This window comes from Protopterus annectens, chromosome 17.part0 (genome assembly GCF_019279795.1).
Source record: "Protopterus annectens isolate FY-2018-M chromosome 17.part0, PAN1.0, whole genome shotgun sequence".
Classification (NCBI taxonomy): Eukaryota; Metazoa; Chordata; order Ceratodontiformes; family Protopteridae; genus Protopterus; species Protopterus annectens.
In genome coordinates this window covers 619,826,577-619,841,358 of record NC_056751.1, presented here as the reverse complement: position 1 = coordinate 619,841,358, position 14,782 = coordinate 619,826,577, and the positions used below count along the sequence as shown (strand labels likewise).

Here is a 14,782-nt window from a genome sequence, read left to right as displayed (position 1 = left end):
CCTTTGACACCTCACCATAGAAAAGCATCTCATTGATTACATGCTCATATTTTGTTTTGAATTCATGTTATTCATAGAAAACATTGTGCATTGATTGCATGCTCATATTTTCTAATGAATAACATCAATTGGCTTTGCCAATTCCATATGATCCTACTGCCTTCTAGGTCGAGGGAGATGAGGTGTATGCACAGTTAAGTACTGGTGATAATAATAAAAAGGATATCTGTACTGACAGTAAAACTCGCCAACCTAACCTTAATTAGAGGGAAGCAGTATGCACTGCTGTTTCTGTATTGTCTTTAGTTATGCAGTAATAATGGTTCATTATACAGTAGACAACTACATGGAGCAACAGCAGTAATAAATACAGCAAATTACTGAATACTTAATAAACCTGTGAAGGGAATCATGTATCAAAGTGATTGTGCTTCTTCAAAACTTCTAAATAATAACTAATATTACACAGAGAACATGTAACAAGCGCTGTGAGCTAGTGACTTTTAAATGAAAAAAGCACCTCTTTATCCTGGCATTTTGTAAAATATTAAGGAGAACTTTGATATGGATATCAGCTGTTCAGAGTTAAAGTTCAAGAGAATACTGAGCACTTACACTTAAGAGTAGGACTAAAGTAAATGAAGACTTAGCATGTCCATACTATTGGTCAAACGGGAGGCAAATGACTGGAATGCATTGTGCAATATAGATATGTCAGGTTCACAAGAATATAAAGGAGTTGAGCTACAGCATCCTTATAATGGCAACAAATAGAAAAAACTACCTTTCCAAAAAAGACATGTACCTAATATTGGCAAGAGCATATTTCCTGTAGCTGCATAAAACAACCTGGAATTGTACTTCCAATATGCATGAAAAATGTTATTCTCTTATTCTAAAAATAGCAACTGTAACAGGCTCTCAGATTTGTATAAAGCATTTAGCCATTATCAAACAATTAAATATCATTAGTTTGCTTCAAATGGGTAAGCACAACATAAGGATTTTAAAAAAGTCATATTGTCTATAAGAAGAGTGCTTTCAGAGCAAATAAAACCTACTCAGGATAAGAAAATTATTGATACTGTGTGTATTACAAATCAGACCACAAAGTATTTTTATTTAATTTAATTAATTGATTAATTAATGTCATCTTCTATGTGGATGAACAGACAATTCAAAAGATCCTTTTCAGCCATGACCCAGACAAGTTTGTCAGTAACAGCATAGCGCCATAATATAAATAACAGAAAACTACATAGATTACAATACTACTACTAAAGGTCTGTTAACAATATACATTATGTATTAATGCATATAGTATGTGTTCAATTATAGCTCCAAAACTGATATAATTGTATATATTTATCAACCCTAGCAACAGAGATCATTCAGTTATCAGTGAGTGAAAAAGCAAAATATTTTTACTGGATCATACACAGTTCACTGCTATTGTACATTTCCTTGCTACAGCATGACTCCATTAGATCCCATCTCCCCTTAATCTGCAAACATAAATTATACACTGTTTACATGGGTGATTAATACCTCCTGGCCAGTGCCATCAATTGTCCAACGATGGTGATGACAAGTTGCCTACAAGAGTTGAGTGATCCTGGAAGCAACCATTGCTGATCACCAATGTAAGCTTTGTATTGCAATTTTAAGGTCCCATCTCTTTTTGTGTTGAAATCTTGATGAAGACTAGGTTGAGGTATTAGCCATGGTTACAGCACATGGCCCCACCCTGAACCCTGAGGCCATGAGTGACCTCAGACCACACTGCTCACACAGCCCAGCTGTTACTCTCCACTCAGACCTCCAATAGAGCAAGATGAGTATCTAAAGCCTGTATGCATGTCATCCCTCCCACCTGAGAAAGATGAGCAGGCTTAGCACAATTTTCTTCCCATCACTGCATATTCCAAGTGGCAACTGTATAACTAATCAAACTTCAGTCAGATGGTTTAAAGTCAGAGCTTTATCCATCTACTCCATAAAGCCAGCAAAAGTGGGATTTTTAATGATTTCATTGTGCAGCACTGCAGAAAACAAGATGGATATAGAATCATTACTGATTACAAAATTTTAAAATTCCATCACATGCCTTGGCAATACGTCCTGAAACTCAGTTTTTAAATGTAAAGATTTGTATAAAATATAGAAATTTCTTAAGGGATACATTTATATTTTCCAGGGCAAAAGGACAATATATTTGTTGGGTACAGAATAAAATTACCAGACAGAAATCTTAAATATTATATATAACTTTAGATAAAGATGATAAATGAAAGATATACATTTTTTTTTAATTTTGAGTAATGCATTACTCAATAAATGAAACAGTAAATAAAAGTAGATAGAAGGAGAGATTTGCAAAGTTATGAAAAATTTGGTTGATGATTCGAAAGATAATAAAATGGTTTTCTTTCATTATTTTAGGCACTGCAAGGACACATTCCATTATTTACATACGTTATTGACAAAGGGCAAAACAGTTAATAACAGATGGCAAATTGCTAGTCTTTCCTCTTATCATGTTGCTAAGGTTGAAAGTATGAAATATAGCTTGGTAAGTGTCTATAGACAAAAAAACAATCATGACATCCGTCTGATAAATGTAAAGGATATTTGGCTAGGCAAATGAAAGCAACAAGAAACAATGGCACATCAAACAGACACTTGAAAATAAGGAAAAACTGAAATTACTTTAAAATGTTTTTTTTTTTTTTCCAATAGCTATGAAAAAGCAGAAATATCTAGATTGGAAATCTTCTATTATTAATCATTTGGTCCCGTAAACAATGTAGATTAGTACAAAATTATTAGACTACTTTCCAACATTGTAAGATGACAGAAATCTGTTTTAGAAAACTGATATAATTCAAGAGTACTCATTTGATATTCATTCAGTAGCATGTTTATAAAAATTGGTCTGTCATTACCTATAAACATTTTCTTAACCAAAACGTAGTAAGTGACGTTGAAGTAAATAGACAAACCAATGTTATTTACACAGACTTTTGTCCTTCCTTCCTTCCTTTAACAGAGTTTTTCTCCAGAAATTAATATAAAAAACATCAAAAGCTACTCTATTCACTGGATTAGAGAACCTATAGTTGAATAGTGGATCACAACTGAATCTAGCAGTTGATAATGATGGCTTGAGAGGAGAAGTAATTGTACATGGACAGGAATTTTCTCAAGGTTACCTAGTGGGACCTAATCTGTTCAGTCTTTACTTGATGGATATCAGCAATATCTCTAATGTATTTTATTGTGAGTGGATCTTTTAAAGATTGGTAAAATAATTACAAGATGATCACTGAATCTTCCAAAATTTCAGAAAATGCCTGGTCTATTGATGTAGCGGGATAAAACCCTGAATATGGCCTGGTAACTTGAGTTTGATTAGTGGTTAGTGAGTCTGATGAAGCCAACAGCGGATGGTGAATATGGAAGAGGGTGGGGTGGAGCCAGACTTTCACTGCCACAAACTCGGAAAGTAAGGTAGTAATGCAGAGGCATGGCCTGTGGGTAGGCATTAGGCTTACCATGCCACTGCTTGGTGGTAACGTTCAATAAGGATGTGCAATACCATGCACACACACACTTGAAGAAAGCACTATGGATCTCTGCGATGATAAAGATCACATACGACATCCCATACATCTTCAGGGTTAGGCCTTCATTTCCAGAAAGCTGATGAGGGAATAAAGCATATCATGTCTGCCTAAATTACAACTACATCCAGACAGCTCTCTCCATGGTCCTGGGTAAAATTCCTAGTCAAGGCAATGAAATGGCTGTGTCTAACTGGGGGAGGTTTAATGGTCAGCAGGCATGGGGGCAAAAAAAATTAATCACCCAGAAAAAAATGTTTGAAAACTTGAGCATGTCTCTCTAAAAATGAACATACTTCCAATTAAGGACAAAGGAAATACATTTGTTTTGGAAAGACAAGCTGTTTAAACACAAAACATGCCACCACAGCAGGAAGATCAAAAGGAGTTAATTGCACAAAATTCAGGTTAAGCGCTTTCCTCCCTCTATGAGTTACTAAGTGTACTTAACCCTATAAAGACTTAGATGTAACTCTTGATAAAACTTTGTATTTCGATATTCACAGATTCATAGGTGTCTGCTAGGCTAACGGCCCTGGAACCTTTACAAGACTAGCCATAGGATTACCCTGGCATCATGCCATCCAACTTTAGTTCCTAGTGCCTCTGTCAAGTGGAGCCACCAGAGTGATCCCCAGGGTGAATTTTCTATTTCCCATCCACTCATCAAGATTGCTCTTTAAGAGGGCCAGTGAGGTGCTCTGCTTGACATGTATAGGAAGTCTATTCCATAGCATGGGCAGTCTCTGGGTTATGAACCTGTACCTCCAGCATGTTCTGTTGATTGTGGTAATGAGCTTGAGATCTCTGGAGCTTGTGGTATAGAGGGATTTCTTTAGATGTAGCATTTCTAACAGAGCTGGTTCAGACATGGCTTTGTAAGTCAAGCAGAGATTGCCTCTAAATAGGCGATATGCGACAGAGAATAGTTGGAGTTTTTTGAGCCTGTTCATATAGTGTGTAAGGCCTAGGATCCTCTTTGGGAGGTACTTTTGGGGCCTCTCCAGTTGTTGCAGGTGTCTAGTGAGGTACATGCCAAATGGGGCATTGTACTCAATGACTGGCCTAATGAGGGAAGAGTAGAGGGAGACAATGACCTCTTTCTTCCTGGATGCAAAACCCTTAGTAATAAGGTTTGCTACATAGAAGGACTTTCTGACCACAGTGGCAATGTGCTGGTCAAAAGAGAGGTTGCTGTCAACCTGTGTTCCCAGATCTCTTATAACATCTTCTGTGTTCAGTGGACTACCATCAATGTGGTAATTCAAGGGAACTGGGTTTTTCACAAAGGGGATGAAGACACATTTTTTGACACTGAGCTTAAGGCCATGGTTCTGACACCAGTCGTTGGTCTTATTGAGGCCTTTCTGTAGGATGTCAACATCACTTGGGGAGTTAATAATAGCTCCCAACTTGCAATCATCTGTGAACTTTGTCAGCCAGAGTCCCTTTGTGTTGGCCTGGACTTCAGAGAAGTAGATACCAAATAGAAGAGGACCCAGGACTGAACCCTGTGGGACTCCACTCACGACTGGTTGGCAGTCTGACTTTGAGTCAGCTACTTTCACATTGTGGGTTCTATCTGTGAGCCAGTTTGCAACCCACCTAGTAGGTTCCTCACTTGCTTAGAGAAAAATAGCTCTTGTACTCACTTTCCTCACTTGTCTAGAAGAAAATAGTTTTTTATTCAGGTATGTCCAAGGGTCAGCTCCCAGTGTTCTCTTCTGTCTATCTGATGAATCTGGGCATCTTGGGGCAATGTAGCAATCGCCTCATGTACACAGACAACCCTCTCCTCCTACCATCCAACACTGCAACCTGTGAGAGATGCACTTATCTAGCCAAGCTAGAGGTAAAGCTCTCTCCAACCAAGACTGAACTTGACAGTCAAGAGGAGAAGGTTAACATTTGCACCACACCACACTCATCACATAGTCCCACTAAACCTACACCACCAAAATCCACACATAGAAACACAAAAACATTCACGGAGGATCTCAATAACAATCTGCTAAAGCAACAGAGACCTCCAAAGCAGAAATGCAAGCAACCTCCACCACAATAAACCACAGCCCATAAGGCAAAACAATGTACCCAACACATTAGTTATAGGTGACTATATAGTCAGGCACACTGATGTCCCACTCACCAGGCTAAACAAGGAGAAGGTTACTGTCAGCTGCCTTTTGGGTGCCAGGATCCACCACATATGTTCATAGACTAGTACTAGGCTACCTGTCTGTGGGCCATTTTAAGCCTAGCCAATTACCCAATGAAAGAATCAAACCCTGCGCCTTGTGTCTGTAAGGTAAACTCCTTAACCATTGCACCAGCCTCCCACACATAACCCATGCGCTCAGGTCACTCCACAACAAGTACAAATATGACTCTGTCATTATCCATGTTGGTGTGTGTGACCTGAGATGTACCTCCCTGGACTACATGAAAAGAGACATGGGAGAGCTCTCTGATCTTGTAGCCTAGGCAGGTATGACCCTAGCCCTGAATAGCATCCTGCCATTGCCCAGAATGATACCGCAGTACAAGGACAAAATGATTGACTTCAGCAATTGGCTAAGCTTCTGGTGTCATTCTAAGGGGATCCAGTATCTGTCTGCCTGGGACAACAAGGTCGACAGATTAAGATGCTTTGCCAGACAGATACTGGATCCCCTTAAAATAACACCAGAAACTTAGCCAATTATTGAAATCAATCATTTTCTGCTTGTACTGTGGTATCATTCTGGGTGATGGTAGGATGCTGCTCAGGGCAAGGGTCATACCCGCCAGGGCTACATAATCAGAGTGCTCCTCCATGTCTCCTTTCATGTAGTCCAGTGAGGTACATCTCAGGTCATTCACACCCACATGTATAATGAAAGAGTCATATTTGTACCTGTTGTTGAGGGACCTGAGTGCGTGCATTATGTGGCGTATCCTGGTGCCTGACAGGCAGCTGACTGTTACTTTCTCTTATTCAACCTAGTGAGTGGGACATCAGTGTGCCTCACTATCGAGTCATCTATGACTAGTGTGTTGGGCATGCTGTTTTGCCTCAGGGGCTTTGGTTGAGTGGCACACTGTTTAGGAGAGTTATGTGTCCCATGATTAGTGTTGTGTTGTGGTGGTCGAGTGAGTTTCTGCCTTGGAGGTCTCTGCTGTTTGGTGAGATTTTTATTGAGAGCATCCCTGAAGGTGGGTGTGTGTTTTGTGTTTTTATGTGAAGACAATGATGGAGTGTGTTCTAGAGGGCTATGTGTTTCATGTGATGTGGTGCAAGTGTTGACCTTCTCCTCTTGACCAGTTATTACAGTCTTGGCTGGAGAGTGCGTGGCTTCCAGTTTGGATATACAAGTGCATCACTCACAAGTCTGAGTGTTGGGGGGTAAGAGGAGATAATTGTCAGTGTTGATATTGTCATGAAGGAATGTTGTAGATTAACTGGATATATTGAAATCCATTGGTATGTTATAATCAGAATGCCTTTGTGCTGTCCCTATCCTAAGTTTTAGGGACTAGGGTAGAGGTGCACAAAATCAGTAATGGAACTTGAAGGTCTGAATTATGCAGATAGTTTTAAAATTATAGGATGGTTCTCTATAAAATGCAGACACAAGAGGGAGTCCTTATGTTAGCCTACAATGCTGCACACAAAGGAATATTTTCCATGAAAATATTTTTATGATTGCATAGGAGAATGTACATAACACTTCAAACAATTGAGAATCATGAGTCATCCAAACAAAATAAATAAAGAAATAAATTGGTTCTTAGAAAGAGTAGCCAGAAACTGGAATGTTTTTCCACAAATTATTACAAAGTGCAATGAATTATTATCCTTTAGAATGCATTAGATAAGTAGTGTTATACAACTGCTATAAAGTCTAAGCAAATTATATGGACCTTGTTGTGCAAAAATGAAGTATTATTACATTGCATTGTGAGCACACTATTGAATAACAATTGCAAAACAGTAGGAAAATACTAGGGAGAGTAATACGTTAAACAGTTCTGCCATTACTTTGGTAATAGAACACACATACAAACTCTGAACTGCGTAAAAAGTGCAGTAATCTGTAATGCAGCAGTGGGAGCAGAAAACCCTGAACTGCGTAAAAACTGCCTTAATCTGTAATGCAGTAGTGAGTGCAGTGAGCATTCAGAATTGATGCAAAACAAATCATATTGTCAGTTGAAAAGGAAGGGGGACAAAAAGAAAAGCACACTGTTGGTGGTTTTACCTGAAGAGGAGAGATCAAAATTAATTATGATTCCTATAAAAGCTTTCTGTAGATGTAAGCTGTAATCTATAAAGTCTGCCAATAATTAATTAGAGTAAAGTCACAAGCCAGGAGAACTCAACCAGTGAGCGTACAAAGAAATGAAAGACAGCTTTTGTCTCATGTTTACTAAATATGAAGAGAAAGAATAATATATTGCAAACATACCTCTCAACTGTACAGATTTTCACAGAATGTCCAGATTTTGGCCTCATATTTTATGCTCGTTTTGCATAAACTTATGGTTTTCTGGCAAATTAGTAACAACTTACTAACAACTGAAGTTAGAAAATAATGACAGGCATTTGGGTTTCAGACTTCATACTCTTCAGAAAATTCGTGCTAATGCAAAACCTGTTATTCTATCAACTTTCTAAGTTTGTAAGAGCAATATTTTAAATTGTCCCTATTTTTGGGCCTTTGTCCCACTTTTATGTATGGCTTTGTCCAGATTAACTCATATCAGACTCCGTCTTCAAGGTGCCCTGACTTCTTGCCACCCAAAACTCACTAAGATAACAATGACAGTACTGGGCCACAAACAACCAAGCAAGGAAAACAAAAGCTAATGCCAGCTTGACCCAGTATGTCCAAGCAAGTGTTACGTGAGACTGGGAATCGGATCAACTGACATTAATCCTCATGCAAAACATACTGGTTAATTGGTTAGTAGACTGTGCATTGGTAGACAAATGTTGTTTTCCCCTAACTTAGGTGTATGAATATATAATTTATCATTTCCATTATGGCCCATATCATAAGTTAAAAGGAGTCACACATCAGCCCACTTAGCAGGTTAATGCTAAAAATACACTTTATACAAGTCATTTAACACTGATGAGATCTCTCATCCCTCTGAGAAAAGGACATCTGTTTCAGTCTATTGAGATTATACATTTTGAAAAGTGGGAAAGAAGAAATGACAGAAAGATACAAAACAAATCATTTATGAAAAAAAAACAATGATTACCTGAAGTTCCGTGTGACTAGATTTAAAATGTTATTGGCTAAAATTTCTGAGCTAATGGTAAATATGTTTGAAAGTAAAATGTCTAACTTGTGGAGTCAGAAAGCCCTGTTAACAGATTCTACAACATATGAAGGAACTTTTGAAGGAAAAAAGGTTGCAAGTTAGGAGCTGCAGTATTGACATATTACTTGTCAGAAGAAAAGGATATCCATTTTCTGAAGGAATATTTACATTTTTTACAAATACAGAAAGAGCAATTATCTAGAAAAGTGTAAGAAACTCTAAAACAGTGAAATTTGTAGTTGTGTTTTTTTGTTCATCTCTTTTTAAAGTGGATTAACTGATATTTATCAAGTTCCTAAATCAATTACTTCTTTGTCTTACTAATGTAATCAACTTTTTTTTTTACAAGAAGTGAGCATAAAGATTTTGCATGATGTAGTGGACTTGTTAAAGATAAGATTCAATCCTTGATCTCGATCTTCACATTCTGAACAAAAAATAACTTAATGATTAAGTTGAAATGTGTCTAATCCATCTCTCTATGTGGGTTCTATAGTCCTCTGCAAGCAGTTTATCATTGCTTCATAAAAACATGTGGTCAAAATATTTAACAACAGTATTAAATCTTGCAGTCCCAGTACATTGTCATTGTCTTCACTCTGCAGCTCATAATATAACAAACTCTGAAATTGCCTTAATTTAATGAGCCTCTTCATAACAGAACTTGCAAACTACTGAAGCTTATTTAACATAATTAACCTCAGGCTGATATTATATAATTGATTTGTTAACATCAGAATCTTTATAGTGCTTTGCATGAAGTATTGAAAGTAAGAATGTTGTTTATACTCACTGTTATTTAGTAAACCAGATTGGAGAAAAGCTTGTTTTAGAACACATTTTTTCTGGATGCTGGGACCGAAAATCAGAAGAGTGGTTAGCAGGGACAGTACCTTCATCTTGCCTGTGAAAGAGCAGTCTATGGATTACTTATGAGCCACCTCTTTTATAATGACCTATCCACTCATGCAAAAACACTAAAAAGGCTGAACCAATGCAGGCGAACCAAAGAAAAAGTGACACGTAGCAGGAGGTCTGACAACATCTACTTAGGAATAAGAATTTGCAGCAATCATGTGAAGATATCTTAAAAAATACTGCAGCAAATATACATTTTTCAGTTAGAATTTTATAAATAGGCATCTGTTTTGCCAGATGAAGGCAAAATAATTCTAAATAAAGCACAAAGTTTCATCTTTATGAATGTATAAATACTTGTATGAGTGAATATGTATGCATATGGCTTGCTGTCGATTACAGTTTTACAGAATTTGTTTTATATTTTAGATATTCTGAATTTCATAAAATTGTCTTGGAATTGGGAAAAGACATCAGGCCACACATTTGATTGGTGCAGTCACACTTCAGTGATGTCATGCCTGCAATAGAATTATTACTGGGAATATTTCATTGGTCAGCTCCGCAGTTGTTGTATTTATGAACTTTGATGTAAACAGTGTGATAGAAAATAAGTGTACACTTACAAAATCCAAGAATATTAACAATCTTTTAGTGTTTGGAGAGAAGTGCTAAATCTCTGTAAATAAATACAAATTATTTTACTCACGTTGTTTCTGCTGCCTTCCAGTGAATGTTTTTAGTTATACTAACAATCTAACCACTGAAACAGAATAACCATGTGAAAGGATCAATACTGGAATTTTGCCTGATCACACTGAATACAACGAGTAGTCCAGAAGCCTTCTGTGTACACACAATCCTGGGCACTGGAACCAGAGAGTAAGAGGGGAGCCCCCCCCCCACACTTTTGCAGATCCAAAAACTTTCCAACTTACATATACAAATGGACCTGCATCCCTTCTGATCACAACCACAAACAAACCATATACAAACTCTGCGATCGAGACTGCACTACAGAGAGGAAAGAAACTAGATTAAGAAAGGGTAAATTTCCTAGTCCCCACACCTCCCACTATAGTGTGATGTGCGATCTGCACACTCATTCCCAAATGTAACATAATAGAATCATGCAACCAGCTGTGCAAGATGCACATGGTGCATGTACAGAGAAAGGGTGTTATTTGTGAAAATAGATGGAGTCTTCCTTGCCGTCTATTTTCACAAATAGATGCCAACTTATTACTTGGTAGAGCCTGTCCTGCTACCATGGTCTCACAGAGCTTTCGGGAAATTAAAAAAGGCACACACACACTCACACACACACACACACACACACACACACACATACACACATACACACATTCATCCAACAAAGTATAATTTATTTATGTAGTAAAATATAAAGGCGTTTTTGGGAACTAGAAATGGTATAATGACCCTAATGTACACTTTGATCATATGAAACTGTACTGCAGAACAAAGTTAAGGGTTTCCATTTTAATCATGTTCTTTGTGTAATTCTTGAAATCTGTCTTTACAGCTAGCATGAATGTTTATTATAAGTTACATCTATAGGACATAATTTAGTCAAAGCAATTATGGGGCACTGTCAGGATCAGATTCCATGGATTTTGCCCAACACTAGACACAGTAAACAAGCCAGTTGGTTAGAAACATAGATATCCTTTTATGCTGTTTTTTACAGTCATGAGCTCCTTACTCCACTGCCTTGGACTGGTGTCATTTCTGGCTCCTTTTGGAAACTGTTGTGATCAGAAAAGAAACAAATGCACCAATAATCAATTGAAATGTAGATGCAGGAAAAACACTGCACTGTGATAAAACTAGACTCACAGCACTCAAGTGCTTTCACTGCTCAGTGGCTAGCTAAATCAGAAAAGTACACCTGTTTGAAGGCATGCTACCACAAAATATGATGCCCAGTTAAACACAGACACATAAACATTAAGACATATAAGTGGATCTGAAAAAATGCTGAGTACATTTACATGCACTGCTACCTTCCAACTTAGGGTGGGAAGGAAATGCATGCAAGCAGTGCAAAAAATGACAAACTTTTCCCTTAAAATAAGAAAAAAAAAGTCTGAACATTCAGCATGTTAGTTTGATTTAAAAAAATAAAGCTTCTGATATACAAAACGTATTCCTATTGAAATGTATGATTCACACCTGAAGTCTGAATTATGCTGTCAAAACTGCTTTTAATGGATGGAGTAGTCAACGATCCTTTAGAAGTCTTCACTGATTTTTATTACTCACAAGCCGCTGCCTTATAGGTGGGCCTTACATTTTTCACTGTCCTTTTCCAAGTGTTTCTCATCACTTTCATTATAATACAGTTTTTACTCAGACCTCCTGTGTCACTGCCGTTAATGATTTCTTCCATCTATGTGATATTAACACTTCTCACACCAAGCTTTTTCACATTATATCAGCTTAGACAAGAAGCACATTTTACAAGCGGATAACACCAAGGGCACGGGAACCACTGAGCGAGGAGGAGGGTCCATTCTGGTTAGGTGCATCTGTTCTGTTCAGTTGTGGTTAGGTGTGAAATTTTAAACTTCCCATCTAATGGTGTTAATCTTCTTCCCATTCATCACTGATGGGTTCAGTTCTGAGCCCTCGGAACCGTGCCGGCCAAATACCAAGCTCACATACACCAAAAACTCTTGAGCTAAGCTGCTACCCACAATGCCTTTCTCCCAATTACCTCAAATCTTGTTTACGGTGTAGCCATATAACCACATTTCATTGAGCTCTCCAGCTAAGTGAAATTTTTTTTTTATATATTTGGATTTTGATTGGACTTTTGTCCTTTTTCTATTCAGTATACCCTTTTGAACCTAATAGTTTACTATATAGTCTAACTTTAGCCCTACCTCTTGGGTAATTCTTTTACCATCATTGGTTGCCCTCTCCTACTGTTGTGATATCTCTTGATACCATCGCTGGTATCTTCTTTTCTTTTCTTTCTTCTTTCTTGTGTGTGTGTGTGTGTGTGTGTGTGTGTTTGTTTTGAGGGGATATGTCAGACAAGAAAGGAACTTTGTGGTTTAAACTTTGCACCTCCTGCAATGGTAAACTCCCTAACAGTGATAGTCATGATAACTGCATTTATTTCTGGGGAGTTCTCATTTATCTGTGAAACCTCCCTGTCAGATATGTCAGAGTTTTAGTCAGCGGACGCTGAATGAATGAAAAAATAAGTTAATTTTGAAAGGCTTTTCGAGCTTCTCCTTTCTCAGAGGCCCTTTCTGTGTTGGAGGCTTCAACCCCTCCAGTAAAACACAAAAAAATGGCCACATTCTGACCCCTCCTCAACTACTGGTTACAGAGGTAAATCGTCAAAGCATATGTGCGCATCTGGGAATTGTCTTTCTATCCTGCTGCCTGGTGTGTATTGTGTTTCTGTGCTGCTGTCTAGTGTGTGTGTGTGTGTGTGTGTGTGTGTGTGTGTGTGTGTGTGTGTGTGTGTGTGTGGGGGGGGTTGTGTTTCTATGATGCTGTTTGGTATGTATGTGTGGGAATTGTGTTTCTATGCTGCTGGCTGATATGTGTGTGTGTGTGTGTGTGTGTGTGTGTGTGTGTGTGTGTGTGTGTGTGTGTGTGTGTGTGTGTGTGTGTGTGAATTGTGTTTCTATGCTGCTGCCTGGTGTGCGTGTGTGTGTGTGTGTGTGTGTGTGTGTGTGTGTGTGTGTGTGTGTGTGTGAATTGTGTTTCTATGCTGCTGCCTGGTGTGTGTGTGTGTGAATTGTGTTTCAATGCTGCTGTCTGGTGTATATTTGTGGGAATTGTGTTTTGATGCTGCTGCTGCCTGGTGTGTGTGTATATGTGTGTGGGAATTGTATTTCTATGCTGGTATGTGTGGGAATTGTGTGTGTGTGTGTGTGTGTGTGTGTGTGTGTGTGTGTGTGTGTATGAAAATGCCCTAGTTAGGTATACCTGGTGGTCAGTGTTACTCGGCTCAAACCCTGTACCTTAGGTACAAGAAACAAGAGCCTGAATTCTCTACTCATACCACCACTCGAGGGAGTTGAATGAGGATTTTACAAGGAGGTGAGTGGGGAAGAGAAGTTTAGTGCTGCTTATACCAAGTCTGCTTACATTGTTAATAGCACAGCAGGCAGCATATTTGCTTTTGATGCAGAAGGCTATGGGTTCTATTCCCACAGTATGCAGATGGATCACTGATACTGCACTGTGCTGTACTTTAAAGGGAGTGGATGCTGCAGTCCTATGAATGCCCTCCTCTGGAGGAGATACCTAGTAACTATGAACCTGTTATCAGTTTGCCATCCATTCTCTATTGCAATATTACTAGCTTATCATTTTTTAATTTAAGATAGGCAATTTATTCTTCAAGGGCAACAGGCACTTTATTTGTAGATGATACAATGAAATATAAAGTTGTTTGCTAGCAGCAACCTCTTCATTAGTTACAGATTCCTTTAATGTGGAATTATTTAGATGACTTTACTTCTGCAGAAATTTTGCATATTTTCTGATAATGGCGGATTGTAATGACAGAAGTTTGAGTGGCGTTTTTTCATTATTGGTTGATACATTTTGTTTCATTGCTTGCTAGAAGACTGTTCAAAACTACAAATGTACCATACATTCTAGCAAGTGGTGTTATATTATACAAGGAAGATAATTTACTACACTCAGGGAAGATGAATCAAAGAACGCATACATGTATGCGTGGCGCTAAAAATGTGTAAGGAGCCTATGGTTTGAAAACAACCCAAATGTAAGCTTAGTGCTCCACTGGCCAGGTGCAAAATGAATGTGGGTTTTCATGCCTTTTTAATGAATGTGAATTTCAAGGGCAGAGAAATTTACTGCTCATGCTAAGTCTGTTTTCATTGCGAGACTGTATTGGTTGTTTAACAAATGGCTTAAGTGTTTGTGCTATTTTATTTCAATTTCTGTAATCATTGTAGAAGTAAATAAAACCGTAT

The 14,782-nt window shown here is 38.0% G+C and overlaps 1 protein-coding gene across 1 annotated transcript in view; it reads right to left on the bottom strand.

Annotated features, from left to right (window-relative positions):
- The window catches only part of LOC122791334 (intelectin-1-like), a 349,205-nt gene extending 339,359 nt beyond the window's left edge, over positions 1–9,846 (bottom strand). The window contains exon 1 of the mRNA XM_044059049.1: positions 9,730–9,846. Coding sequence (XP_043914984.1) covers positions 9,730–9,835 — 106 coding nt within the window. The 5' untranslated portion in view covers positions 9,836–9,846. The remainder of the gene's footprint in view (positions 1–9,729) is intronic.
- Positions 9,847–14,782: the final 4,936 nt, after the last annotated feature.